General features: G+C 34.8%; 2 protein-coding genes across 2 annotated transcripts in view; both read right to left on the bottom strand.

Moving 5' to 3' along the window:
* Nucleotides 1–13,049, bottom strand: part of si:ch211-51a6.2 — a 38,958-nt gene extending 25,909 nt beyond the window's left edge. The window contains exons 1-3 of the mRNA XM_685557.8: nucleotides 12,701–13,049; nucleotides 8,988–9,030; nucleotides 2,732–2,974 (exon numbers count right to left, since the gene is read on the bottom strand). Coding sequence (XP_690649.3) covers nucleotides 2,732–2,974; nucleotides 8,988–9,030; nucleotides 12,701–12,766 — 352 coding nt within the window. The 5' untranslated portion in view covers nucleotides 12,767–13,049. The remainder of the gene's footprint in view (nucleotides 1–2,731; nucleotides 2,975–8,987; nucleotides 9,031–12,700) is intronic.
* A 3,012-nt stretch (nucleotides 13,050–16,061) lies between these two features.
* chchd1 (coiled-coil-helix-coiled-coil-helix domain containing 1) lies at nucleotides 16,062–23,714 on the bottom strand. The gene is given in 3 exon segments (NM_001082814.1): nucleotides 16,062–17,335; nucleotides 21,222–21,334; nucleotides 23,429–23,714. Coding segments are annotated over 3 exon segments (342 nt in total). The 5' UTR covers nucleotides 23,559–23,714; the 3' UTR covers nucleotides 16,062–17,236.
* Nucleotides 23,715–27,507: the final 3,793 nt, after the last annotated feature.

Raw genomic sequence — 27,507 nt, 5'->3', positions numbered from 1 at the left:
AATTACCTAATTATGTTAAACTGAAACAACACAATTCTTGAGATTTCGTTGGGACAACTTATTTGTTTTGTGTTCAACCTACTTAAATTTCTAAAAACTTAACTCCTTAGTTCAAATTGATGGTGTGGAACCCAGAATTGTTACAGTGTTTCATAATATTTACCATAAAACTGCTTTTATTGCAGCCAAACCGAAATGAAATAGAAGAAATATTTTAAAAGAAATACTGTGAAAATATTCTTGCTTTGTTAAATATCACTTGGGAAATATTTGAAAAATAATTAGGCTAGTTGGCTAGTTTCAGCTTGGCGCAAGAGTCGTTTTGACGTTTTGCGCCAGGCTGTTTAAATAGCAAATGCGTTTGCACTCATATGGTGTTCTGATCTAAAAAGGAAGGCGTATTGAGGTGCATTGCATTGGCGTTGCTATTTTGAGAAACTATAATAGATTTTTCAATAGACCAGAACAAAGCTTGTCTATTGTCCAGCGCAGAGCGCGTTAGTTGTGCGCCTCACTTACACATTGCTTAATACACACAAGATGTAGAGCAATACGCAAATATCTTTACATATAAAAAATAATTTAAATATTAAGGATATATATTGGATATAAATAGAATATATATATATATATATATATATATATATATATATATATATATATATATATATATATATATATATATATATATATGTATATATATATATATATATATATATATATATATATATATATATATATATATATATATCCTATTTTCATTTTGGTTTGGCTGCAATAAAAGCAGTTTTATGGTAAATATTATGAAACACTGTAACAATTCTGGGATCCACACCATCAATTTGAACTAAGGAGTTACGTTTTTAGAAATTTAAGTGGGTTGAACACAAAACAAATAAGTTGTCTCAACGAAATCTCAAGAATTGTGTTGTTTCAGTTTAACATAATTAGGTAATTTGGGTCACACAGTGGCGCAGTAGGTAGTGCTGTCGCCTCACAGCAAGAAGGACGCTGATTTGAGCTTCGGCTGGGTCAGTTGGCGTTTCTGTGTTGGCGTTCGCGTCGGTTTCCTCCAGGGGCTCTGGTTTCCCCCGCAGTTTGGTTGCATATATATATATATATATATATATATATATATATATATATATATATATATATATATATATATATATATATATATATATATATATATATATATATATATATATATATGATATAAATATAAAGGATTAAAATATTATATAACATTTTTTTTTTCTAGCCTACATAAATATAAAAACCATACTTTCATGCCTTCTTCATCTCGGGGGGATTTTTTAGTTTATTCATAACAATTTACTTTTGTATAATGTTATTATTATTAGCAGTATTATTTATTATATCCATATGTATATTTGTTTTATTAAAAACAAGCTTAGATTTGCCCACCTGTCAGGTTTTAAACCATATGGGGCACAGCATGTGGCGCGACGCAACTGACTCTTAAAAGGAATGGGAAATGAGACTCTAATTGGTTTATTCTCAAAACACACCTATAACTTATTAAGAAAATAAGCTCAACCCTTATAGACCATGCGCCACAGTGCAAAGCGGATTTTTCCGTCCTTATATTAGCAAAAGTGGATTCTGACACGCTCTTAATGCGTTTGCGCCCTGCGCTTTGAACTTTCTGCATGGATCAAAATAGAGCCCTTAATGTTTCATAAGAAGGCTAACAATTTTGTCTTCAAGCAGCGGAGCTTTTATTATGCCACAGTGCACAGCTTCCAGCTTATCCAATCATGTGAAAAAGATGTAGCGCTGTTTTGCCAAACTAAATATATTTAAGCGTTCTGCTATAGTAATGCTCTGTGCTATCTAATAAAACACACAACATATTAAAGCGTCTTTGGTGTTCCTATGTTTCCCATAAAAACTTATTTTTCATCTAACTTCTTCTTCTGAAACTCTCTACGTTCTTAAGCATAATAAAATAACACTGTTCAAGAGGGTTTGGATATTTTAATGAGCAAAGTCTTACATAATATGCCTTTATTTAATTCATTAGTTACAAAAATTTTCACAATTGTAAACAATTTTTGATTTTTAGGAATTTGCCAACAACCTTGTCAAATGTACCAGTTTGTGAGTACATTCAACATGTCTAGAATGTATTCACGGCATAATTGGACTAATTATAACTTAGTATAACAGTATATCTCTGATGTCTAAAACGGACCATGGTCTAGTCCTGCTAGACTAAATAAAGATAACTGGCTAGCACAATATTTTGAAGAAACAACATTTGTACATATTTTTTTGTATCTGTTCATCTTTTTCAAGCGTTACTTCTGAAAATGGTATACAGGTATGCATTTTGGTTGCTTTGTATCATTTAGACACAACAAGAATATTTTTCATAAATATGGAAATTCTGTCATAGTTTCAAACCCGTTTTAGCTACTTTCTACTGTTCAACACAAAAGAAGATATTTCGAAGAATGCTTAGAACTGGTAGCCACTGCCTTCCAAAGTAGATGTTGTGGTCACACTGGTTTTCAATGGCCTTTATTAATGTCCAAATAATTTTTGTGTGTGTGTTCAACAGAAAAATAAATTCCTAAAGGGTTGGAACCATTTAATGGTGAGTAAAGTTTCATTTTTGCTTGATCTGTAAATATAAAACTCATACTGCAAAACCATAACCACCATAAATATGACTGCATGAGAGAAGGCATTGAGTAGAGCTCACCCTGGTGGCAGTCACAGTAAGCCCACCCGACGGCTCCAGACTTCTGTCTGAAGAAGCACCAGGGGTTGGATTCACGGTCAGGGTTTCTGCAGTGGTTGTGGTCCCCCAGCCCACGCTTCGGGTACTGAAGCATGTAGTCTGGAAATTCAGTCCATTTCAGACAGGAAAAGCCAGTGTCGGTCTGAGACACAGATCCGTTGTAATAACCCAGCTCAGTGAAGCCCTCAGAGCAGGACAGAGGCCCTATGGGAAACACATCTTTAGTTCAATTCAGCATTCAATTTCTTTGAAAAAAACACCTCCACAAAGCATAAAAGGACAAGTCAATGCAGTGCCATATAAAGGATTTTGGGATGAAAAAGAAGCATGACCTAGACCTTTTTTTTTTTAAAGCGGCAGGGATGCAGGCTGAAGGTGGTCTTATTATTATTATATATAGTTTTTGTAGTGGTTTCTGTATCAGTGAAGCCCCTAGAGTGCCTCTTCTGGATGTAGTCCAGTGTGAGATACTAATGATGTCTTTACTGCAGTGTAGACCCGCTGTGATGAGTCACACATCCAAACCTGACATGCAGTGATGCACAATCTGTGAGTGTGATAGTATAACTTTTTTATTATTAATTAATAACCAAAAACTACAAATAAAATAATGAACAAATGCTTTTTTTTATTTATAGAATTAATTATTATTATAAATGTAAAAATCGTAATAAATAACAATGAAAAAAATGGATCGATCACTGAAAATTAAATGGATTTACAACTTTTTAAAGTAAGTTGTAGCAAACAATTTTTATGTGCTGAATTTAAACAAACCAATTAAGTTGAACATTAAAAATGTGTTAGTTTGTTTAAATATGGCCCATTTAAATTGTTTGCAACCACTTACCTAAAAAATTGTAATTTTTTTTCAGTTTACATCCTGTCAGGAACATTTAGCACAATGATTTGATTATATATTAAAAGACTTTTAAAAGAAGTTTTTTAAGACTATTAAAGCTTTTAAAACTATTAAAAGAATTATTAATCCCCCTTTGAATTTTTTTCTTTTTCAAATATTTCCCAAATAATGTTTAACAGAGCAAGGGAATTTTCACAGTATGTCTGACTTTTTCTTTTATTTCGGCTGTAATAAAATCAGATATAATTTAGAAAAAAACATTTTAAGGTTAAAATTATTAGCCCCTTTAAGCTGTATTTTTTTTCGATAGTCTAAAGACCAAACCATCATTATACAATAACTTGCCTAATTACCCTAACCGGCCTAGTTAACCTAATTAACCTAGTTAAGTTTTTAAATGTCACGTTAAGCTGTATAAAAGTCATGAAAAAAATATCTAGTAAAATATTGTTTACTGTCATCATGGCGATAATAAAAAAAAAATCAGTGATTAGAAATTAGTTATTAAAACTATTTTGTTTAGAAAAATCTTCTCTCCGTTAAACATAAATTGGGGAAAAAAATAAACAGGGGGCTAATAATTCTGACTTCAACTGTATTTTTAAATATTTATATTTTGCATTTTGATCAGTTGTCAGCAAAAAGTTTTAATCATTTAAAATATACGCAGTAATACAATTACATGTGATGTTTTAGTATGACACAAATATGACAATTTACAGACAGGTTACAATGGATTATTTCAACCATTTTTACATTTTATTTTAACAAAAATTATTTGAAACATTAAAGTAAACATTTTAATTGCATTTAATCTGCTTTATATTTGTATAAAATCTAATATATGTTTATTTTGATGCACGCTAAATATTTTTATTTACTTTTATTCTAAAAAATGAAAACTTACACTTTTGGGGTTTAGCATAATTTAATAACATCCCTATGGTCTGTCCTTGTTCATATTGTGATGTAAATCCTTGTATTACTAAGATGTCACCACAAGTATTTTAATACCAGTAAATTTTGACCTTGTGGGGACTTTTTTTTTGGTCCCCATGAGCAAAATGATTCATAAATCACACAGAATGAAGTATTTTGAAAATGTCAAAATTCAGATTGTTTCCTGTGAGCTGGGTTTGGGGTAGGGAATAAACAGTTTATACAGTATTAAAATTGTTATGTCTATTTAAGGTCTCCATAAAGATATCTGTATCAACTGTATGTGATAAGTGTGTGCATTAAGTACAAGGCCACACTGCAAATTTCTAAACAAATTGCATTAACAAAACAATTCTGATTGCAAATATTTTTTACTTTCTTGCATCTGTCAATTGGGAAGACTGATTTTCCAAATGATTTTAGTCAAGGACATTAAAACATTGTGACTTTGGGGCATGGTGATCAAATCATGTGATCTAGCAAGTCTAAGTAGCGGGCAGTCAGAATCACAGTAGCAATGACAATCCAATTTCATGCTTTGCTGTAGGCTGCTGTATTATTTGCAAGCGTATAACAATCATTTATACAGTGATTTATAACAAATAAGCTGTATTCTTATGCGGTTCCACATATGCTGCTAGTCATTTCATTACTTCATTAGAGTAGAGATGGAAAAAGTGCTGGGCTTTGTGCCCACCGTCTCAGCTAAAGTCTTAAATATTCTCAGACAAGAGACAGATGTTAAATCCATCCACCTAGACAAAAGAAGCACATTTAAACAGAACTAGTTTTTTTCTCAATAGGTGCTTTAGAGGCTTTTATAAAAGGAAATTAAATGAAATACTAGAAGACACACTTTAAAGAAATTAAAGGTTTACTGATAGCATAGTAACTTCAGTTTAAATCAAAGATTAGTATAGGCAAGTATAACAGTTTCACCAAAGGGAAACCACAAATACATATCAAAATGGTAATATGTTGGATAATCATCATGTGCTTGCTCTCAGAGAGAGACCAGTGTGTCCTTGTCTCTCTTTAGAAACAGTTGCTAAACCCTCAGGGATTTCATACCCCAAGCATCATGAGACAAAATGCATGCAAACGTGACGCCAGAAAGGTATTTACACCTGTACGCATATTTAAATCTATACCCAGAGGACACATAGCCTAACCCTGTCTCTGCTTGTGTAGATTGATTTAGCATTGGCTTATTGAGCTGAGGCCATGCACTTTAACACTGATGGCCAAGATAAGCATGCTGGAGCCAAAGCATCACTGAAACTCTATTACGTCCTGCTATTCTGTCTACATTATTCCAAACGTAACTGTAAACAAAGCACTGAAACAGAACTATCATTCTGGATCTTAATAAACTGCACGTTTATCATCAGGGAACAGTATTGAATTTCCAATCTGAGTTGTTTTTAACCTTCATCTATTATGCCTGTCTTGATTTTAATTAGCCCGAGGGAGCAACAGAGGATGCCTGACATTTATCAAAGGAAAAGTCTCTTGATAATTGTAGATTTTTTTTTACTTTGGATGAACAAACTAATCATGAATCTGTGCTCCTTTATTACTAGGCATGTATGTGTGATTCACTGATTATTAATATTGAATGCATGAACAGACACATTACATTCACAGTGTTTCTACACACATTCAGGATAATGTTATTTTTTGTGATGTCTATGTTGCTCTGTGGATCCAAATATACATTGAAATATACTTTCATGTGAATAATCTTCTAGATGATGCTTTGCTTTACTTTACTTGAAATAGTAAATGCTAACAAATTACTGCATGCATTATGATAGATCTATTAAAAAAACATATTTGACTGTTTTTCTTTTCTTAAAATGGCTTAACTTGAAGTGCTGTAAATAAAAATTGGGGAATTTATAAAGTACCTTAAAAAAATTCCCTAATTTTTATTTGATAGGATATTGTTGCCATATGGCAAGTACTCAGTTGATTTGAGTCCTCTTTATTTATTGGGTGTTACTGTGCTCAAATTGCTTCGTTAACTCAAATGGATTAAGTTCACAGTACTCATTATGGTTAGTTTTTGAACTTAAATGGTTTGTTGCAATCAGTTTCCTCAAACGGTTTGAATTACCTAAACTATTTTGGATTTTACAGTGTACTATAATAACATACATCAGATTCCAGAATAAGTGTCTGCAGTAAGGCTGATGTTGATGGTTATGTAAGTGTTGATATGAGGTGTAAGTGATGACTTACTCCTGATATATTTGAAAATATTTGCTATTATTATTAATGAACAGTAAAGTCTAAATAACGGCAATTCTGACTTAACTCATTTCAACTCATAAAAATACCATAGTGAGTTTAGTCAGGTTGCAGGAATGCTGTTATCACCAGAATATCACATGGTTGGAAAAGTTTATCAGCCAATCAGATTCCAGAACCAGACAGAACTGTTGTGTGTATAAGCTGTGTATAATATACACGTATACATATAATTATATTTATAAATGACCTCTAGAATCTTTTTAAGTATCATAACTTGACATGTGTAGACCATGTATTTATACATTAAACTCTTTGCAATAGTAATCGCTTCTTGCACACATTCATGCCTTGTCTCGTGAGAGCTCATGTTTCACGCTGTATGTCTGTCTGTACATACAGTAAAGCAATTTGCTGAAATAGCATCAGGGTAGAGTTCCAGTCATATTTCTCATGGTGTCACAGTTATAGACCATGATAAAAGACGACCAACAAGACTCCTGGTGGTATCACAAGAGACTAAATATAAGTGGTTTAACGACTGGCCTGTGTAAAATAAATCTGCAGATGAGGCAATCATAGAGGAATCTCACACTGCCTCAGCATGAACCAGGAGTAGGTTGACGGTTCTATGGGAAGACTGAGTATATTTCAGCATCCTGCCCTAAGGATGACAGTGTACAAACCTGTCCAGGCTTGGAAGGCAAGCAATGCAATAAAGTTCACAGAATATGAATATGACACGTGCAGTGTGTAAAACCAGTGGGGCATTCAATCTCGAATTAGCTACTCCTCGAAACCCATCAGTGCAGCAGTTGTTTCACATCCATTCACTGTCATCAGTAAGTGTTTGTGCTTCACTCATATTACAAGCATATTGAATATTAGGTTTCTCTCCACAGAAATTTTGTCTAAGAAGAGATTGTTGTGGTTGATTTTTTTTTTTTACTCTGCCAGAGGGCACCATTGATAAGTAAATTTCTTGACAGACGAGTGGTTTTGCATTGGTTAATTTTGTATTAGATATAGTGCCAAGTTGGGATGTGGTTATTGCCATTGAAAGAGATGCTCCTTTAACTGAACAAAATCAGCGACATTTCAGCAGCAACCAATAATGATTACAACTTAAATGGCATAATTAAATTAATCAAGGAAATGTTCACACCTAATAGATGAATCCCCAATCTCCAATTGTTTACATCTTTACTTAAAGTAATACCTAATTTAAAGATTGCATCTCAAAAGTCTTTTAAAATAATTTTTTTACCCAACCAATATTAAAAAACTTCTTTAGATTGTTTCATAATAGTCAATGCAACATTTTTTCTTACAATATCTGAAATGGTTGGTTCAAGGGATCTGTCTCTGTAAACCCCTACTTTCTGAAAGTCTACTCTGGTTCAGATTGGTCAAAAGACCAGGGGTGTCAAACTCCAAACTGTCAAACTGTGTTCAGGAAGGTGGCGTAGCCCTGCACAGTTTACTTCCAACCACATAAAGATGTCCCATAAAAATATCAGATAAAGACACAGAGAGCTCTACTGTGCAGAGCTGAGTTTGACACCTGTGTAATTAGACTGTTATCATTGGTCTACCACCCATGTAGTGTGAACTCGGCAAAACAGGATGCATCAGAAACCAACTGCCTAATGCATATCTGAGATTTGGTGTAGATGAGCAATTCCAGCGTTATGAATGTGAAATGTACAGTTAAAACCTTAAACATAAATTCACAGAGAGAAAGTATATGTTAACAATATATTGAAACATCTGCAGATGTATAAACATGTTTATATTTTCCAAAACTATTAACCACAGAGTTATGAGATCAGAAAAATCATCAATCTAAAACATATTTTCTGTTTTAAATAAGGAAAATAAACATGGTTATAGATGTTTCAGACATACTTTGCAGAAATTCTGTGAATGAAACCGCACTGGTTTTGCTGTAGCATACTGTAAAATACAAGTCTACACAAAAACACTTAGAAAGGATTTCGCTTTTTGGTGAAAACTTGACTTTTTTTCATGGCAAGGTTGACATTTGCATGGAATTGCTCAGATACTGTTTGTAGGCAGCCAGTTAGGACCATAGGATTTTTCAGGCAATACTCAACAAACGCATAATAAAAAAAACCTAAAACACAGAGACTTGTGACCTACCTGAGCTCTGTAGTGTATTCAGGTGCACAGCACGCTGTCCTGCCTATGAAGACAAAGTAGAAACAAAAAGTTTGTCTTTAACTAATAACAAAAGAAGAAGATAAAAATAAGTTTTTTAGACATACACTGAACCACTGTTTGAAGTGCTATGGTAAATAAATGTATTATCATTTGGTGTTGTTTTGATATTGGCATATTGTAATATATACAATACAGTGGGGGAATTGAATTGAATTTAAAGTATTGAACAAGTCATGATTTTCCTGGGAATGACAGCTTAGAGACGTCTCACGTATGGAGAATGAAGTCACATACATTGATCAGGTGTGATTTTTTTTTTCACAGACTTCAACAGAGTGTAAAAATCTTGGTTCTGTGGGTCTGGTCTATCAAATCTGATTTTTAATTTGTATTTTTTTTTATTCGATTCAAGTCAGGTGATTGGCTGGACCATTCTACAGCTTGATTTTCTTTCTCTCAAAGCATTTGTGAGTTTGCTTGACTGTGTTTTAGATCATTGTCTTGCTGAAATGTCCACCCTGGTTTCATCTTCATCATCCTGATAATGTAGATGTTGCACTGAAGCAGCTGATATTCATTAACACCAATGGTTTAAAACTCAGTTCCTGGAGAGCCACAGGTCTGAACAGTTTAGCTCCAACCACCTCAAACTCACACCTCTCTAGTAGTCTTGAACACCTTGATTAGTTGGATCAGCTGAGTTTGATTAGGGTTGGAGCAAAACTGTGCAGAGCTTCGGCACTCCAGGAACTGAGTTTGAGATTTACACTGATGAAGGGCAGATGGTTGCTGAATATCTGAGTGATTTCTGCTGCTGTCTGGACTTTCACTGCCTTTTTTTACACCTCTCTTTCTTCAAGTGTTCAATACTTTACACTGTGCCATTTCATTTTATTACACATAACTTCATTTGTAAACTAATTAGTTGTGTTTTCTTGGCATATATTGATTTCTTTGTTTTTTTTTTTGACAAAAATAGTGATGTGTGCAATACTTATTTTACCCACTGTACATACTAAAAGTACTATGGCATGACAATTTGACACCATTAGGGTACCATTTTCTTTTTTGTAAGAACATGAAAAATAAATCTAGTGAGCAATAACATAGACATAAATTAGTATGTTAACAGAGACCTATTTTAGGTTCACGTGATTTGAACAGATCGGTGGTATATGTTTTGATGTTTTTGATCTTAGTATGCAGCTGCCATCCTTAGTCAGAGGTTTTCTCCCTGGAGGAAGGTTATCAAAGGTATCCGTTTCGTTTACGACGGGAAAATGTCACATAAAGACACAAGTTAACAGTGTGGAGCAGCTTTGCTTTAGCAGTGCTTCAGCTTAGATCAAAGCACACTTTCATTACCATCAAGCCATTAGACTGCTACTGTGTGAGTGTGATGAAGGCAATGAACTTTTCTCTTATCCTGACTACAGTGAAAGACAGGACAGCATGCTTGCCGTGCAAACAAGTTGTAAATACAAATGAGATGCAATTTCCTCAAACCTTCAGACTTCAGTAAGACATCTATCTATCTATCTATCTATCTATCTATCTATCTATCTATCTATCTATCTATCTATCTATCTATCTATCTATCTATCTATCTATCTATCTATCTATCTATCTATCTATCTATCTATCTATCTATCTATCTATCTATCTATCTATCTATCATGGCTGGAAGATAAAGCAGTATACCGGATAATTGGACAATCTTAATAGATGTTTTTTTATCCCATATATACATTATACCACAACATGTAAATAAGTGGGTGTGGCTAACTTATGTGCAGTGTGTTTGTGTGGGTGAGTCAGGGGAATCCCCTTCATCTGAAACTAAGGGAAAGGTTGGTAATTTGTCAAAAAACACTTGTATATTTATATTTTCATTTTACAGATTTTCCTGTTATGCAGGCGGCATTTATTTCATACCTGTTAAAATGTGTATGGAGGAATGTTTATAATGATGAATTTGTCCACACAACTGTGAAAAGAAGTGACAGTGGAAAGCATGCAGTGGAATTTGTTGTTATGGAAAGGGTAATCCAAGTTCATATTTTATCTACCATATTTATCAAGATCCAAATAAAGGGAAAGGGTAATGCAATTATGTTAAATGCTTTTATTTTAAAGTATTTACATTTATTTATTATATAATGTCATTTTTGTTTATTGTTTTTCAGAATAACTGGACTATATAAATAACTATTCTTTAAAATACATTTTTGAATACTTTGGTGTTTTGTTTTTTAACATCACAGTCTGAAAGTCCCACCTTCATTACTTTCGCCTAATTAAGCCTGCAACATTTGAGTGTATGAATAAAATGTCCAACAGTGCTCTGTCAAGTAAGTTTATTTTTTTTAGGTATTTTTAGTGCACTTTTGGGTTTAAAACCTCCCGAATGGCATGTATATACACAAATTGGGGTAAAAGAACAACAACAGGGAAGTGATTAAAGTCTGCATGAACTGGAAGTTCTTGTCGACTTAATTCGACACATTTCCAACTGAAATGGAATACTAAATAGCGGGTCAGAGTTTGATTATAGCCTATATCTCCTGCTCACCACCTCTCACTCACAGAGAAAGAAAATGTTCAGAAGGAGTGTTTGATACCAATATTCTGCCTATAAATCAACATCAACCTGATGTCTTAAGAGACTTTTTTAGTTACTTAAATTTTTTATTATTATTTAAAGCAGACCATTTTAAATGTGATGTAAGTTAAGTGTTCACCTCAAAGACAGAAAACTTACAAAGTAAATTATGTCATGATTTCACATGGACTTCTGCCCAAGCCAACACACTCACAAAGAAATGCTATCCCAGAGTGGAAGCAATAGTCTGCTCTGGATATGTAAAGCTTAAGTTAATATATTTTCTGAAATCATGAAGAAGTTAAGATATATTGTGTCCTGTTTTGTTATTTTAGTAATATATCTGCTGATCAGTTTAAAATAAAAATTTTAGCCTCTTCTCAGTTTGTCTGGCAAGGTCAGATATCAGACTGAAGATTATTTTAAATCAGATAAAGCAACCCTGTGTTGGTTTAACAGTTTTATTTTTTATTTTATAAGGATTAAATCTGTATTGTTTATTATCTGGCAATGATATATTACCTTAAATATTTATATAATAAAACAGCAATTAATTACACTACGTAAAAATGACATTAATTGCTTTCAACATATGGAAACAGATTCATAAGGGACTTATTTGCATATGCAGGGCCCTCATTACTGTTTCTCGTGATTATTTATATCCTTTAAAGGGCTATAATGAGGGCAAAGTACAACTCAACCACTAAAATGAACAATAAGTGCAGCAAAAGATAAAGCCGTAATTATACCACACACTTTCACGTGATTCAAGACGTTAATGTAACACACAGTAGCATTAAGTGACCGCGGCGCCAAAGCGTTAACACGCACCAGAATTTATTCGCGTGTCGACTTGCAGTCTATCTACTAAAATTAACATTAGGAATGCATATCATATTATAGTCAAGTAAACATTTAAAATGATATATTTATTGTGTGCCGTTTACAAACTCGACCTGTGAACTCCTTCAATACCCAGTTACGTCAGGAGTTTTTCCATCATATGCTTCAGTATAAATCACAGCCAGTTTGACTGTTTGTGGTCTGACTGAAACAAATGTCAGCAAAGCAAACTGCGTTTACATACCTCGCCGTAAACTCCGACAGAGAAACCAAAGACAGCAGCGATAGAGAGAATCCCTCTGATATCCATCCTGTCATTGACTGTCCGTCCAGCACAACTGTCCCATCATCGCTGTCCGCGGTCATACGGACTAAAAGTGGGACGCCTTCGCGCCTCAGAATGTTTAGAAATGTTTGTTACAACCAAAAAAACAAAAACATTTTCAGAAAAAAAGCAAGCAATGTTGTGTAAAAGTTCTAAAAGTCCAGCGACTGGATTGACACCCCTCTCATGTTGAGGTCTGCGTGCACTGTGAGGTGACGCTACTGAGAGAGAAGAGACGCCGCTCCGGCAGCCTCGACCAGCACACACTACAGATCATTACAGGGCATAAAGATTAGAGTAGAGAGGCTGTGCCTTACGGCAAGCCGTTTTAACAGTTTGTGACTTTTAATTATATTTCGTATGTGTTGGTTAAGTATTTATTAAGATGGCCAATACATGTCAATGTTGACCATCATAGTCATAATGGTATAAACATTTTTGCATTATAGGTTATGAAAATACAAAAACTACATTATTATTGGGTGGACAAAGTAAAAGATGGGAAAAATAATAAAGATAATATGATTGACAGCTATTTAGCGAATAAATAGTTTAACATTATTACAGGGTTCATAAACCTATTACAAAAATTCCATGACTTTTCCACAACTTTAAAGTAAATTTTCATGACCTAATGTTTCATGTAAAGTCTACATAGACTTGGTAAGGAAAACAAAGCACGTTCAAATTTATTACGGCATATCATAAAAAACGCAACAATCTATTTAGTTTATTTTAAATACATTTTCATTTAGAATTGATTTAGATAATGCTTACAGCACTAATAATGTGAGAGCCTGTTTTTGGCCAAAGACAGAAAAGAAGTAAGGACAACTAACCTATATTCAAGTATACAGATATTTGTTCAACTAATTACCATGACAAAACTTTGTGGGGTTTTCTGTTTTTCCAAAACTTGTCCTGGCTTGGAAAATGCCATGTCAAAATATCATGACTTTTCCAGGTTTTCCATGACCGTATGAACCTTGTTATTAGCATAATTCACTACATAACATGGGCCATAGATTTCGTAACTGGCATGTTTTCTTATACCCAAGAGAAGCAAAAAAAAAAAATAAATAAATAATAATAATAATAATAAAATAAATAAATAAATGTTGACTTTAAGTTGGGAACAACAGACACATATTCTCTCGGACTTCTCAAATTATTCAGTCTATGCCCAAAGCATGTCCCTGATTTCCAAATCCACGAATAACACCTAAATGATACATCTTTTTTTTCTAAATCTGTCACACTGTAATCATTTATTTAGTTTTCTGACAAAAAAATAGTGTTTTAATTAGTTTTCCTTTAGCAGCAATGCATTTTAATGGATTTAATGGGCATTTTCATTTAAAATATTTAAAAGGCCAATCAGATGTAATGAGATTAAAAGAAGTATCAAAGGTCCACTTCTAAGAATCAGTGGAGCAGATCAAAATGAATAAATGCGAATCAGCTCCCAATTCACCAATACATAACATAGTTTCATAATTTCCACAAGTGTGTGTTCTGTTTTTATAAACAAATTGAAAACAGGTTAATCAAATTGAAAAAAAAAATCCAGTTTTTATCTCCATAAAATTGAATGAATATCTGAATAACTCAACAGACCCTCACCCTTGTTCAACCAACCAAAAATGAGCCTAAAGCTTAAAAACAAAACACAGACCTTTTGCAGTCACATTGCAAATATGAAACAGGCAGTCAAAGAATTCCTGCTCTTATCCATAACTCCTGAAAGCTCCCAAACATGGGACAAAGGGCACATGTTGATAAGCTGGATATTATTAACCACTTGGACAAATAAATTATTATTTTGAACAATCTTAGCTTTCACCAATTTCATTTTAAATCCCAGAGCCTAAAGCTCGCCTTGTTCTATATTGTTCACCTGTGTACACAGACACTTGAATGCACCTCATTCCACATTGTTCGGCATTCAATAGAAGTCAACAATTACCTCAATCCCTTACTCATAACTGAATAAAAGATCAAAGTCTTCTTTAAACCCCACCACAAATAAACACATTATTCAAACGATTAACATAAGTCATCTATGCTGTAACTCATTCAGTTTACTGGGCGATCAGTTTACTTCTAGATACATAAAGAGAAACATCCATAACATTCAATCTTGCAAAGAGGGGAATTGTTGAACCATTGATTTGATGCAAACAGCCATGTTTATTTGGCAAAAAAAATGAATCACATATCAGGGAGCTATAAGAAAACAAACAAAAAGAAATGATAAAAGTTTGCTTTCTCTTATCAGATGCTCAGAGGTGTGGCTGCATTGCTTGGCATTCATCCACACTCTGTTCTGGGGTGTTAATCTGGTTTATACTCACGTTATAGGGATTGGAAACTGGAATGGCTTACTTTATATAGTGAATAAGACACATTAAGTTAAAAGGTCTTCCCTTTAGCCACCTTGAAGTAATTGAAATGAAATCTCTGAGACATTTATTTGGTTGATTATGTGAGCCATTAGCTATTTTAGTTCAGCTTAGATCAAAGTATTTCGGGCTGTTCATTGTTACTAGACTGATTTCAGAAGTTTGTTCTGTTGACAACTGTCCAAAAGCTGAAAAATGTTGTGACTAAATAACACGGCATTTCCTTTGGGGCTTAAACACATTAAACTGTAGATAATCAGCCCAAGGAAATGGTGGGCAGTGTTATCACAGGATGGCCATGGTTAAACTGCATTAAGGGAACTAAACCATGGTCATACAGTGTTTCAAATCACGTCAGTCAAAACATGAAAACTATCATCGGAAAAGAACGTGTATTGTTTATTTTTAGATATGCTTATAAATACGTCATTTTGATCTTTAGGCAAGGCTCTCTCAGACAACACTGATTTACTTTGTAATGGTATGTAACTCGATCCAGCACTGAGTACTTCTGCCTTGATCTCAATTTTCTGATAATTGAGAATGGCTGAGACTAATTATATTGTGGACGCAACATGAAACAGGAAGGAAAATTGTTAAATAAATAAACCACCAGGTTTCACAGGTCACAGCTCAGTTATGCAGAGGAGATGTAGAAAAATAAAACCAAAAACCAATTCAATAGATGTTAGATTAGAGGCCAAGGTGAATTTTACGTGAATGAAAACGAGGCTGTGCGGGATAGACTTACAGTCTTTACAATGGCACACAATGTAGAAAGGTCCTAGATCTCACAGAATTTTCAAAACCATTTTATGGAGATTTTGTTTGCTTGAAGTTTAATGAACAGAATAATCCATTGAACACACTGTACTTCAGTCCCACACATCCTCATTTTAATTAATGTCAGAAATTAAACATGCCACTAATGCTCTAATTAAAAACACTGAAATTATCTGAGGAAGCAATTTAAACATTAATAACAGATTCTGATTATAGAGGGCATTACTAAAAAACAAAATCTGTTATCATGCACTTGTCACTGACATTGTTTCAACTGTTGAACACACAACATGATATGAGACCGAGTAAATGAAGAGAGATTTACACTCACTGGCCACTTTATTAGGTACACCTGTCCAACTGCACGTTGATGCAAATTTCTAAGCAGCCAATCACATGGCAGCAACTCAATGCATTTAGGCATGTAGACATGGTCAAGACAATTTGCTGCAGTTCAAACAGAGCATCAAAATGGGGAAGAAAGGTGATTTAAGTAACTTTGAAAGTGACATTGTTGTTGGTGCCAGACGGGCTGGTCTGAGTATTTCCGAAACTGCAAATTTACTAGGATTTTCATGCACAAACATCTCTAGGGGTTTGCAGAGAATGGTCAGAAAAAGAGAAAATATCCAGTAAGGGGCAGTTCTGTGGGCGCAAATGCCTTGTTGATGCCAGAGGAGAAAGGCCAGACTGGTTCGAGCTAATAGAAAGGCAACAGTAACTCAAAAATTTGCATCATAGATGTGCAGCCAACAAATCTGCAGCAACTGTGTGATGCTGTCATTTCAATATGGACCAAAATGTCTGAGAAATATTTCCAGTACCTTGTTGAATTTATGCCATGAAGTATTAAAGCAGTTCTGAAGAAAAAAGTGGTCCAACCTAGTACTAGTAAGGTATACCTAATAAAGTGGCCGGTGAGTGTATATTCTTGGTAGACCCTCAATTTATGTAAACAAAAGAAACAGTTTTCATACTTTGTACCATTTTAATGGAATGACTTACAGGAGTGCAGTCAGGAAATTGTATCAATCTCCAGAAGAGCTTTCAAACCCTTATGAATGCAGCTTATTTGCTTTGCGTGCACCTGCTGATGTGTTTTTGGCAGAGTTTGAGTCCCAGTGACAGTTTCATTGCTGTTTTTCAGTAAAGCTTTCCACACCCCTTTCTCATCAATTGGCTGGCCCAGTGCACTCAGACTAAAGTCCCCATTAACAGAGCTCAAATAATAAAAATGTCCTTTCTTTGATTAATCTATGAAACTGCACTTTTAGATCAGACTTCCCTGGTTGGGAAATCGTTTCAATAAAGTGTTGACTTCCTCAGGCAAAAGTCGACCTGCCTTCCTTCCTTGGTTCCTCATCTTCGCCTGTAGAAAATGAAATTAAGAAACAATGTTAAATTAAAATAATCACTGCTCTTTAGCAGCAATTTATACCCAATAAATGTTTTTTTTTCCATCTGGTACAAAGCTGCACTTTACAATTGAATTGGATTTGATAACACGTAGGCAACACTGAATACAGATGCAAATATTTTAAACTTATACACTTTTAGAGGTAGTTAAAAATACATTTTTAATTGCTGTTGTATCGAAAATACTCATGTGGTCAAATGTGTTTAAACAGCTACAACTAAACCACCTCTTTTCTGTTGTTAACCCTCAAACTGTAATTAGAGTTTGAGATGAAGAACCATATAAGCGCATATTTTCAAATTTTGAGTAATTCGATTTCTTTTATTTGGATTGGGAACATTATGTTATATATTTTTATTTTACTTGAAGATAGACAACAAAGCTTTTAAGAAGATAACATTTTTCAGTTTCAGTATTAAACATCAGTAGGGTTAGGATTTTATTCTCCTTTTCGATTCAAATATGGTTTCCCAGCATCCCTCAAAGCCTTCCTTACCATGACCTTCCATTTGATAATGTCGGCTCTCTATTTATTACTGAGGATTTGCCTTTTAATATCGGCATCTCTGTTCTTCATAGTGGACATAAATGTTTTTTCCGCGTGAAGCTATTTCTAAATACAAAGTTCACACATACAAATAATGTCACATGGTTCTTTTATTGTTTATTTTTTGGACATATATGGTTGTTTGTCGCTCGCACTCAATTGTGTATTTGGGGTCTATATGACCCCAACAACTTAAACTGTAATAGTAAAAAATATATATACATTTAACCTACACAAATTATATGTCTTTTGTTTACTTCTCCGCTTTACATTGATGGTGTGTTTGGGAAGATACAAAATTTTTACCCACTTTACCACAAAAATCCTCAACTACACCTTTCCGCTGTATGTGAAATATTACATTTACTTCGGTTTGGTCTCTATTTCAGAGATCACAACAGCTGAAGGAACCGCCAACTATTCCAGCACATGTTTTAAGCCGCGGATGACCGAGTATCTGCAGCGCATGTCTTTGGACTGTGGAGGAAACCGGAGCAGCCGGAGGAAACCCACACCAACACAGGGACAACATGCTAACTCCACACAGAAATGCCAACTGGCCCAGCGGGGACTCAAACCAGTGACCTTCTTGCTGTGAAATAACCACTGAGCCACTGAGTATGAAATATTACATTTTTATGGGAAAAAATCAGTTCAAAAAGTATGTTTCAAAATGTAAATTTATTTAAGTTGTTTTTGGATATTGATCTATGTGTTAGGTGTAGAATTCTGCTATCTGTTGGTTAGTGATGAACTTTAAAGAGCTACAGTTTACAAAAGCCATGCCAGTCTGTGTTTGTAAGTCAGCGAGTATGAATTTTTTATTGTACATTTGTGCTCTAGTACCAGGTCTTCATTTATGATTGGAAATTTTTAGATTTATTGATTGCCTTTTTTGTTTAAAAAAAAAAAAAAATCCATTTCTCAATTATTTCAATTGAGGTCATATATTTTTACATACCTTCAGGAAGATAATGATGAAATGTCTTACAAAACCTTGTTTTAATAAGATAAAAGGAAGCATTTTTAATAAGAAGAAGTTGACTGGGGTCAAGTATACACCTTTGAATCTGAATTTGGTGGTTAAAGGTGCAGTGGTTGATTGTCTTCAGAAACCTTTTTTTGTGCTGGTTGAAAGTCTCTTCACATTACAATAGTAATGAAGTAAATGATCTAAATGTATTATTTTATTCAGGGTAAAACACAAGACTAAAAATTGTTCATCCAATTAAAATTTGTCAGGCCAACAATTCCCATAATTCTGGTAAGTAGCCCAAACAAATGTAGATTTGTACATCTGCCCACCCTTTCACGGTGATCCATGAAGTATTAGTTTTAGACAGGTTATGTTTTAAAAGTATTTTAGTCATGCAAAGCCATGTAGATTCTGTTGTTTTTCCAATAGGTTATATACACAGAAGTGATGTTCAGCCACTGAAATCTCCCGGCGAAAGATTGATGTGACTATTTCAGTTTCATAAGGGTCCTTTTAAAGCATCTGTAATCTGTAGATTTTATTTAGTTTAACAAAACAAAAGTAAATAGCGCTCTCCGCCTAGTCTGTTTTACTGAGGTGAAGTTGGTTTTATATTCACATTGGTTAAATTTTGAACATTGACGTCGAAATGTAGGCTCGCACGGATCGACCCAACTATTGATCCAGAATGTGATAGGTGTCATTTGGGTTTAGGTACTTTAACCCATATGTTTTGGACATGCCCAGCTCTTTCCTCATTTTGGGGCTCAGTATTTCAGTCTCTTTCAGCCATTACTTCTATAGATATAACACCATCACCCATTATTGGCCTGTTTGGCGTGATGCCGGATAATTATGCATTACCCACTTACCTTTTAAACTTCGTGGCCTTTCTTACTTTGCTTGCTAGGCGTGTCATTTTATTATACTGGAAGAACCCTCAGCCACCCTCGCATGTACGGTGGCTGAAAGATGTTTTGTATTTTGTAAAACTAGAGAAGATTAGATATTCCCTTCAAAGACCTAACAGAACATTTGCCAAAATTTGGGATGCCCTTTCTTTATATGTTAAAACTCTTCAGCTGGATCTAGACTGATCACCTCAACTTTTGATCACAATAGTACATCAGTTTGAAATCTTTCATCACTCGAAATGTAACATTTGAGATTACTGTATAAATGTAGACATCTGCCTCGCATTAATTGTTTATTTTATTTTATTATTATCTTCTTTTTTATTTTAATTTATTTATTCACTTTTTTATCAATATGTTATTTGTATTTATATTTATACATTTTTTTCTATTATTATTTATGTAAGGGTTGTTTGATATGTTTGTAAAATGGAAAAATGTTAAATAAATCATTAAAAAAAAAAAAAAAAAAATTTTGAACATTGACAACCTGTGACACGGTTCATATATTTATATGGACGTTATAACAAGTTTTGCTTGCTACAGAACTAAAAACGTGCTGGATACAATACAGTTTTTCATTCGAAATTGTAGTATTATAAAGTGCTATATAAAGTTTTCTAACTGCCAATTGACATGATCTAGTGGGTTCTCTAATGTCATCTTTATGGTGCACGTTCCTGATTTCAGGAGGCATGGCTTCGGACGGCAGGGGAGGAACTGTGTTTCAAAGATATTATGCTAACACAAAGCATTTTGGCAGATCACCTACTGCACCTTTAAGCTAATTCTTAATAGAGGATTTAAACATTGCCATGTGAAATTCTAAATTTAGTTTGATAGCAGAAAATTTTAAAAAGTGGGATCTTCTCAAGGTGTCTGTAGCATTTTCCTTTTTGTACTTCACATTCATATGCAAATGGCAGGCATTTTTTGCAATACTAGATTGAAAGATCAGGAAAAGTTGCATACATACATCCCATAAACTTTTAAATGTCAAAAAGAAATGTCAAGTGAAAGTGGGAATGTGTCTCTGTGGTTACAGGTAATCTCAATCAGAGCACAATACAAGGTAAAATAAGCATTTGAACTAAACGAACACTCTTATTCTGTAGAGGGAGATAGCAATAGAAACATGATCCCGCTAGATGCGTGTGGATGCTGTAAACACGGAAACAACAGATGAACAAAAATAAATGTCAAGCAGGAAACAGCACTGCAAACTGGGAAGTCTGTTCGCCATAACCAGGAAATGGCAGAGAAAAATTAGCTGGCTGTTCATGCTAATTGCTCATTCCTATGCATTCATCAAAATCATGTTAATTATGGCCATTGAACTGCTTGTCAGCAGGTTGTTTAAAAGAGGATATCCTGAGGACAGTGAGTTGCTGTCTGCAGTACCTTTTCGACACATGTGTAGAAAGCGGTGACTTCTTGAGGGCAGAATGCATTGTTAAAGTCGTTCTGTTTCCAGCAAGCCATAAGCAATGACATCTCTGTAACGCACGTGGCCTCTGTAACAAAGATAGTGTATCACCATGAAGGGTTTAACAAAATAAAACATTTCAATATTGCTAAATAAGAAGTAACATCAAACTTACAATAATTTAATAAAAAAAGTAGTCATTGATATATTGAATTACTCCAATACTTGGAATTCAAGACCCCCACCCCTCATTAAAAAATGATAAAAAACAAACAAACATCACACCTTTACAAATAAAACCTCATCAGTGTTGAGATGAAAATAATATTAACTTTTACTTTGAAATAAACAGTTTCATGGCGCAGTAGGTTGGCAAGAAGGTTGCTGGTTCGAGCCTCAGCCGGGTCAGTTGGCATTTCTGTGTGAAGTTTGCATGTTCTCCCTGCGTTTGCGTGGGTTTCCCCCGGGTGCTCTGGTTTCCCCCACTGTCTCATGACATGTGGTACAGGTGAATTGGGTAGACTAAAATTGTCCGTAGTGTATGTGTGGATGTTTCCCAGAAATGTGTTGCAGCTTAAAGGGCATCCACTGCATAAAACATATGCTGGATAAGTTGGAGGTTCATTCCACTGTGGTGACCCCGGAATAATAAAGGGACTAAGCTGAAAAGAAAATGAATGAATAAATTCTGTTTCATAATAATGTCATGATACTGTTGTTGACATATGAAGATTAAATATTTCAAAGGAATGCAAAAACTGAGGAGGCTCCTGTGTGACCAACTGTTTGTTGTGTATTTTAAATGCACTCATCCCTTTATTTTTGTGGTTATAATAACAAAAGATGGATGCCAGTTGACCATGTCATTGTAAAAGCAAGCCATATCATATTGTAAGGCGCTTTAACTTGTCTAAAGCTGCCCTCAGTCAGGTTGTGGTAAATTTGACTTTTTGCAGTCAAACCTCTAATTCAGAGATACTCAAACTAGGGCCCGCAGGCCAAAATTGGCCCATGGTAACCTTTGATTTGGTTGCCATCCCATCTAAAATGAGAGGAAGAATGATGAAGACGGTTTTGAGATTATCATTTGAAAGTTATTGTAACCTTTTGTTTGTTTGTTTTATTGTTAAAAGCTAACTGAAATTAAATCTTTCAATTAAATATTGTAAATCAGTCAGATTTAGTTTAAATGTACGCACTGTCACATAGTGGATGGAGGACAATGCAGAGACATTGGTGAGTAAATCAAGGCAAAGGCAGATGCTTGACTAGTGTATTCAGCATTGAACTCTACTGTTGACTGTTATGTTTTTATTGCAATAAGTTATCATTTTAAAGGTTATACTACATTAGTTAACATGAATTAAAGTAAGGTTTTCTAATAATTTTTTAATATTATGAAATAAATTAGGAAATGACTCAAGGTCAAGGTCATGTAATATAGTTTTTAATTAACTTCGGCCCACGGCTCATAATGATATTTGGTTTTTGGACCATTATACGAAAAGGTTTGAGCACCTCTGCTCTAATTGGTAAATGTAAGAAAATTTGAATATGATCATTTACTGGACTGAATGCTTACATGTCATTTCCCAGACTTCACCTAATGCAATGGGAAACATCACCTTTCCCACTCAGAATTCCCACTATAGATCTCTGATTATGAAACTAAGCATTTAAACATCCCATTGGGAGGGAAGGATGGCATGAAAAGGTATATTATATGTACTGAATGTACTACACTGCAACAAAAGCAAAACATACTGTATACACATATTAGCTGACGTTCTGGCTATACAAAGAACTGCAATCAATGATATAGCTTTCCTGAAGAAAATGCGTTTTCCCCCTTGACTGTTTCCAACGTAGTATTCTTCCATAAGCCTAATTATACAGTACATGATTACAAGGAATTATATCGCCAGGAATTATTAGCTGAAAAAGATGTTTGCAAATATTTTCCCAAATTACCTTAGATATTCAACACTTCGACAAAGGATAAATGAATACATACAGAGGTAATTAAAAAACCTGAGGTAAATACTGTAAATGTTGTAAAACAACAAAAAGTTAGCACAGCAATCTGCTTACTGCACATCATTAAACCATCAAGAGACTTAATAACACCAAACGATTTGTGAATATATATATATCAATACATGTTAAATAAAGAAGTTCTGACCTCCTTTCGTCATTTTACGCATAGGGACCTCATTTTTGAGCACCAGGGGTTTTGTAGCTTTAAGTGCAGGTCTTCCATTCTGTCTGCTCAACAGCCTAGAAACCTTCTCCTGAATCGCAGATCCGCTCATTGTCTTGCTATGATGCCTCCTCGAGAGACGGTAACTTTACAATAATTAAATAACTGAGAGAATCGCAGCCTTATAAAAGAACACTCCAAACGACACACTAAAATGTCATTGCTAAATACTTCACGTCCTCATGTGTACGTCGCCATTTTGTGCCATAAAGCGTTCTGTACCGTTGTTATGGTTACAGCTGCTGACACTGTCGTAAAAGTATGCTGAAAATGATTTATTTTCATAGCTTCAGTCATTCAACTTAGCCATTCTTGTTATATAAACGTTAACGTAACTTAAGTTTTGTAAAACTAATTTTATTTATGCACTCACCAGGGTTAATTACACTTGGAATATAGGTAAGTTGTAAATTCTAGTGCAGTTCAGAGTTGTTTTTGAAGGTGTTTGAACTCATAATTTATTAGAAACCATGTCTTAAATTCAGTAATATGCCAAGACCTGGCGGTGCAAACTGAAAAATTAACTAATTTACCTTTTAACAGGAACTGAGCATGTGTTTAATTGTAAACATGAGGACAGGATGCCTTCAGGCAATGCAGGTTTTCCAGTAAAAATTTTACTCAGGACGTGGTTACACACTTAAGACACAGCGGGGTCCTGTGAGAGCACAAAACAAGCCAGAACAAACTTGATTAGCTGTTTTAAAGAAATAACCTGTAACCTAAAAACACGATTCATGGCCTCAATTTGCCAGAACTATATTAGACCATTACACTCTTTTCAAGTAAGTTCAGGGATTTTGTAGGTAAATGTAAAACTTTTTAGGATCAAGTAAAGAAAGTAATGGCTAGAAATTCAAACAGGTTTGCAACAAGGGGAGAGGGCTGAATTCTCATGAGTCATGGAAATCCTGGAATATCATGACATTTTAAATGGTCCTTTCCCAAAATTTCAAGTCTGGGAATATTTAAAGTTATGGAATATCAGGGGTTTTAGCAAGATTGCCAAGAAGGTCGCAAGAAGGTTGCTGGTTCGAGCCTCGACTGGGTCAGTTGGCGTTTCTCTGTGGAGTTTGCATGTTCTCCCCATGTTTGCGTGGGTTTCCCCCGGGTGCTCTGGTTTCCCCCACAAGTCCAAAAAAACATGTGGTATATGCTGGATAAGTTGGTGGTGATTCCGCTGTGGCGACCCAGATTAATAAAGGGACTAAGCCGAAAAGAAAGGGTTTTGTTTGTCACTCAAAACTTTTGTTGCATAAATTCACATCTGTTGTAAGGCTACCATATCAGGATAATATAGTTTTAAGCTGCTTTGGCTAAATATCTCCACTCAGGACTGGGGGCCCTGTATACACCCAGCGCGATAAGGTGCATCATGTGTTTGTTGCTATTTTCAGACCAGCGCAACTCTAATTTTCACGTTTTACGCGACTTTGTTTAGATAGCAAATCCATTTGCGCCACTTTGTGGACTCATGGGGGTTCTGGTCTAAAATAGAGATGTGTTTAGGTGCATTGTTGGCGCGTTGCTACATTGAAGAACTGAAATAGATTGTGCCATTGATCATCTAAAAGCAGGTCTAAAGTCTAGCGCAGAGTGCGTTAGTTATGTGCCTATGTGGGTTTAAATGCTTAGACAATGCTTAATACACTCAGGATGTACAGCAATACACAAATATGTTTACAAATGAAAAAAAATAAAGGATTAAAATGTTATAAAAATTATTACTTACTAGCTAAAAATACAGTATAAAAACCACTTCACTTTTTTCAGTTCACTCATGGAAATTTGCATTTGTGTAATGTTATTATTCATTCATTCATTCATTCATTTTCTTGTCGGCTTAGTCCCTTTATTAATCTGGGGTCGCCACAGCGGAATGAACCGCCAACTTATCCAGCAAGTTTTTACGCAGCGGATGCCCTTCCAGCCGCAACCCATCTCTGGGAAACATCCACACACACACATTCACACACACTCATACATCACTATATGGGGCATAAAAATAAGTGTGTTTGAATATAACTCAGGTTTCTGACCACATTTCATTATTATTGTTCATTTATTCATTTGCTGGAAATTAGAACTGAATTTAGAAATAGTTTTGAAACAATCTTGCGCTTACCAAGCGAAATTAATTATGTAGGCTAATGGATGTCTTCAGTGGAGTGCGTACAACACTGTTTCCTTACTCCACGAAAGTAAAGGAGTAAAAAGTTAAGAGGCCGAATGCAAGAGGCTCGCTCTTTATCCTGTTAGATTGTCCGCCAGGGCGCAGAGTGTGTTTTTTTGTCCTTAACATCGCAAAAGTGGATTCAAGAGTTCACACTTAGCTGATGATTGATAATAAAGCTTGTTTGATGTGGGAGAGAGCCCTGAGCTTATAAGATCCCCAAGCCCTGGGCTACCTCCCATTGCAAGGCGAGAGGGGAGTTTGAGCTTAGGTAGATCTTGATGACTCCCCCTCCTGCTTATTGAAGCTAAGTGTCAGATATGGATACTGAAAGGTGTACTCAGAGTTTAACTAAAATATTTTGGATTAATTGTTTGGAGTGCTTGTTTTTAAACTGTGGGAGGAAACCGGAGGACCCGGGGAAAACCCACGCAATCATGGGGAGAACGAGCAAAACTCCACACAGAAATGTTGCCTGGTTTAGAAAGGAATTATACCAGGGGATCCTCTGATAGGATAATTAGTCATTAGCTAAAGTTGGAACAGTTGTGAACAATCATAAGCACGTGATTCTCTCGAAATTTGTTTATAAATAGACTTCACTTCGGACACGCCCTTAATGCTTTTGCACCATGCGCTTTAGACTTTGCGCATAGAATGTTAAAATCAAGCCTACTTTGTTAAAAAAAAGTAGATGACAGAAAAACTTAATGTAAAGTTTATAAAACTAATATCAAGTTATCAAATAGGGAAGAAGGGGTACTTCACAGCCACACAAACAGTAAATACTTCAGATTTATTTCAAAACCTAATGTAAATTATCCATTGTTGTGCTCAGTGGCTATTAAAGTCCTAAGCTTGAGCCATTCTAATATTATACAAAGCACAACAGCAGCCTGTGTTTCTGTTCAGATTGTTAGTCACTGAAAGTCAGCAAAAGTCAGTGAATTTGATATTTGGCTTACAGCGGGACCCCTGGGGGAGGGGGAGTAAATGATGACAGAAATTTCTTATTTTTGTGTGAACTATCCCTTTAAGACTTTCTGCTCTGATTTTAGACTTTCAAGGCATTAAATTATGGAAGAGTTTTTCTGACATTTTTTGAGATCTGCAGAAGGTAGCCCTTTATTTTATTTATTTCCATGTTAAAACAAAGCAAAGCTTTCCCTCCATTCCCAGACAGTGAATTCAGATTAGACATTAAGTGAAACATTTTCACATAGATTTGACTGAATGTAACTCTACAGAAAGGCAATCCTGTTAATTGCTGCTTACATGGAAAGTACTTGAAATGACGTCACGTTTTTCACTCTAAATAAATACAGCTTATCAAACAGAAACTCTCATTATCTCTTGAAACATCACCATCATCGGCTTCAGTTGTAAACATGCAAAAACAAAACCTAGCATGCAGTAAATCAAACAAGTTATTTTGTTTATTTTTAAGAATGATTTTGATAAATTAAACAACTATAATTCATGCCTTGGTAGAAAAATAAAGATAACGATAAGGATGAGGCAATGCTTTTGTCCATATGTAAATATTTCTTATGCATACGAAGACAAGACAAATGTTTCCTCCCAGTGAGTATAACAGGGTAGTAAAGTACGTTTGACTTATTTCCATTTTTTCTCCCTCAAAATCTATTTCGATCATTTTTCATTTGTTGTTTCCTTCAGGGTATACAGTTGCAGCTGATAAACTCCATACGGCTCGCATACATTCCATTACACAGCAGCTTGAACTCAGATCTGCTCTGGTATTCTGACTGTGTCTCTGCTTGTTTGTAACTACCTTGAGTTTTTAGCCAGCTGGAATCATAAACCC

The sequence above is a fragment of the Danio rerio genome, chromosome 13, assembly GCF_049306965.1.
Source record: "Danio rerio strain Tuebingen ecotype United States chromosome 13, GRCz12tu, whole genome shotgun sequence".
NCBI lineage: Eukaryota > Metazoa > Chordata > Actinopteri > Cypriniformes > Danionidae > Danio > Danio rerio.
The sequence above is the reverse complement of the archived record's forward strand: the minus strand, read 5'-3'. Positions and strand labels throughout refer to the sequence as shown.